The sequence below is a fragment of the Micropterus dolomieu genome, linkage group LG17 (genome assembly GCF_021292245.1).
Source record: "Micropterus dolomieu isolate WLL.071019.BEF.003 ecotype Adirondacks linkage group LG17, ASM2129224v1, whole genome shotgun sequence".
Taxonomy (NCBI): domain Eukaryota; kingdom Metazoa; phylum Chordata; class Actinopteri; order Centrarchiformes; family Centrarchidae; genus Micropterus; species Micropterus dolomieu.
In genome coordinates, this window is record NC_060166.1 from 18,747,731 (window position 1) to 18,751,397 (window position 3,667).

At 44.8% G+C, this 3,667-nt stretch overlaps 1 protein-coding gene across 1 annotated transcript in view; it reads right to left on the bottom strand.

Moving 5' to 3' along the window:
- Positions 1–975, bottom strand: part of LOC123986090 (phosphatidylinositol 3,4,5-trisphosphate 5-phosphatase 2A-like) — a 50,398-nt gene extending 49,423 nt beyond the window's left edge. Inside the window, exon 1 of the mRNA XM_046074170.1 lies at positions 965–975. Coding sequence (XP_045930126.1) covers positions 965–975 — 11 coding nt within the window. The remainder of the gene's footprint in view (positions 1–964) is intronic.
- Positions 976–3,667: the final 2,692 nt, after the last annotated feature.

Sequence of the window (3,667 nt, forward strand, 5' to 3'; positions counted from 1 at the left end):
TGAATGGGGAGCAGGTGTGTTAAATTTGGTGTTATCGCTCTCACACTCCCTCATACTGGTCACTGGAAGTTCAACACGGCACCTCATGGTAAAGAACTGAGGATCTGAAAAAAAGAGTGGTTGCACTACATAAAGATGGCCTAGGCTATAAGAATATTGCCAAGACCCTGAAAATGAGCTGCGGCGTGGTGGCCAAGAACATACAGCGGTTCAACAGGACAGGTTCCACTCAGAACAGGCCACACCATGGTCGACCAAAGAAGTTGAGTGCACGTGTTCAGCTTCATATCCAGAGGTTGTCTTTGGGAAATAGACGAATGAGTGCTGCCAGCATTGTAGAGGTTGAAGGGGTGGGGGGTCAGCCTGTCAGTGCTCAGACCATACGCCGCACACTACATCAAATTGGTCTGCATGGCTTTCGTCCCGGAAGGAAGCCTTTTCTAAAGATGATGTACAAAAAAGCCCGCAATCAGTTTGCTGGAGACCAGCAGACTAAGGACATGGATTACTGGAACCATGTGCTGTGGTCTGATGAGACCAAGATAAACTTATTTGGTTCAGATGGTGTCAAGCGTGTGTGACAGCATCCAGGTGAGGAGTACAAAGACAAGTGTGTCTTGCCTACATTCACTTGGTCAAGCATGGTGGTGGGAGTGTCATGGTCTGGGGCTGCATGAGTGCTGCCGGCACTGGAAAGCTACAGTTCATTGAGGGAACCATGAATGCCAACATGCATGATCCCCTCCCTTCGGAGAGTGGGCCGCAGTGTCACGAACCCCCGGTCGTGACCCAGGCCTTCCTGTTGGTATGTGTGTGATTGTAGTTTTTTGAGTTCTTTTCCTCTTTGGTATGTTTGCGGTGTGCTTGGTGTTTTTTGGTTTTTCGTCTGTCTCTGTGTTCTGCTTCCTCCCTCATGCTCTGGGGCTGCTGGTGGGCGTGGTCACCTGAGCTCTAGTCAACTCACCTTAGACGCATCCTGTTAATTAAGCACACTGGTGTCTCATCCTGCAATTAACTCACCTTTAAAAGACCAGCTCAACCTTCCAGTCCTTGCCGGATCGTTGTACCATACAAATACCTGCCTGATCACGGACTCGGATTCTCTCCTGAGACACGGACCCCCCCCCGAGCATAGGAGCCTGGACCTCATGACCCTCGGAACGATCACCCCCCAAGCCACATCTCGGTTCTCACTTGTGTTAAATAAATTCTCCCATTGAACCTACTCTGGTCAGTATTTCAACATGATAACGACCCCAGTCACACCTCCAAGACGACCACTGCCTTGCTAAAGAAGCTGAGGGTAAAGGTGATGGACTGGCCAAGCATGTCTCCAGACCTGAACCCTACTGAGCATCTGTGAGGCATCCTCAAACGTGAAGGTGAAGGAGCGCAAGGTCTCTAACATCCACCAACTCTGTGATGTAGTCATAGAGGAGTGGAAGAAGACTCCAGTAGCAAACTGTGTTTGCTACATTGTAGCAAAGTGTCATTTCTTCAGTGTTGTCACATAAAAAGATAAAATCAAATATTTACAAAAATGTGAGGGGTTTACTTACTTTTGGGAGATACTGTACATATTTACCATACAGACTTGAAAGTGTTTTTTATATTCACACCTAACTCTCGGGACAAAAGCGAATAAGCATATATCCTAAAACTATTCCTTTCTGCTTGTTTTTTTATTGTTTGGTCAACATTTGGTCCTCACAAATGCAGAAGTTCAGGAGAATGCTCACACGTTGTCTCTAATGGAGTACTCATCCATCATGCGCAGACAAACAAACGCACAGTCACACACCTCAGTATTACTGAGGGATCAAACAATACAAATGGCAGCCACAGGCCATGTTATGATGCTGCTGGCCCTGATTAATTACTTTAATTTACTTTTCCAGCTGCATCACACAGACAACAAAAATGCTTCATCAGTCACCTTGTAGTCTCTTGACTAGCACAAAGAACAAACCACTGTTTCAGGAGAGCGCTTTTTTTTGTATTTTCTCTAAATAAAAATGTGCTGTCTCACTTCAAAAAGCTCCTGTTACACACCACAAGTGGCACCAGATAATAATGATCGATATGAAGCCACTAAGCTTCCCCAGAGGATCGTCTTCACCAGCATCTAAAAGTGCCTTTGTGGCTCTTCCTTCTTTTGAGGGGACTCATTGTCCCCTGAGAAGCAAAGAGTCTCCTTCTTGTTTGTTTATTCAGGTAGAAGGGCCCACAGCAGAGAGGGGAAGGACTTTTTCCTCATCCTGTGGCCTCATATCTGTATCAGGCACTCAAAAGCGGGCTGAGGCCAGCCTCACCAGAGAGCAATGTGCAAGGCAAGCACAAAACAATGCATTCAAATGCCTTCAGTTGAGGGCGGCGTGAGTGATGACTCTTTGCTGTTCAGGAGGCTGACACTTCTATTCAGATAAACTCTTTCATTAACAGTGAGAGTGTTCAGACAGGAATCTTTCCCAACCTTTATTTCACTGTTCTTCATCTCAACGTGGTATAGCAGCTGGGCTCAGAATAGATATATATCACAATTTGCATACTTCATCAAGTTTTTTATGGATTTATTTATTATTATTGGATATTTTCAACAAATAAAGTGCACATACAGTCTTTAAAGCCTCATTTCTAAAAACTAAATATTTTATGTCTTGAAACATGTCTGAGGGGACATTAAAAATGAACAAATGTCTTGGCACTGACCAGATGAGGGCTGGAATGCCGAATAAATATCCCCTGTGAGTGCAGAGGACACCTTTTTTATTTTAAAAAGAGGTTGTTTTCGATTTACAACTCCTTAAAAAAGCCAAGAGGCAGACTGAATGTGATTTGGTTTATTTAGCTTCCTAACACTGTAATCCATTGTGAACAGGAGCAAATACTCCCCCAAACTTGGTACAACAAAATTGCTGCCATGGAGAGTGAGACGGTCATGGTTCTGGGTTTTAGCTTTGTATTTCCTGTTTTATGTTTAAAGAGTCCTTTCTTGGTTGCCCTGATTAGTTTCACCTGTGTCTAGTTAGCTGCACCTCCTCACTAGTGTTTTTAGTTTGTGTTCTTTTGTTTCAGTGGCAGCTCGTCTTTGATCATGAATGTAGCGTTCAGTAGGGTTGTCCTGGTATTTGGACTTTTACTTAAAGTCTGCGGTGTATAGGGAAAAAACTGCGGTGTAGTTTTCATCAGCCACTAAGGGCGGCTGTGGCTCAGCTAATAGAGCGGGTTGTCTGTTAAAATTGGCAGGTTCAATCCCCAGCTCCTCCAGGCTGCATGTCAAAGTGTCCTTGAGCAAGATACTGAACCCCGAATTTCCCCTGGTGGCTGTTCCACCAGTGTATGAATCTTAGTTTCTGTTTGAACACTTAGGCTCAGTGTATGAATGTGTGTGAATGCGATGTAGTGTAAAAGTGCTTTGGTTGCAAAGACTAGAAAGGCGCTATACAAATACAGAATACGGAGTATTCACTAGCGGTACAGTTTTAAAATTGCAACCAGGTGTTTGCTCGTACACGTGCTCGCTTGAACTCATGAGCGAGCATAATCTGAAACACCACTTTCATACAGAAATCCTGCAAGAAACACCGGCATGCCGGCTGTGGCTTTTCACTCCGACATCTTCAGGCTGTGTTACTTCAACGTTCCCGGCTCAGAGGGAGCTCAACAC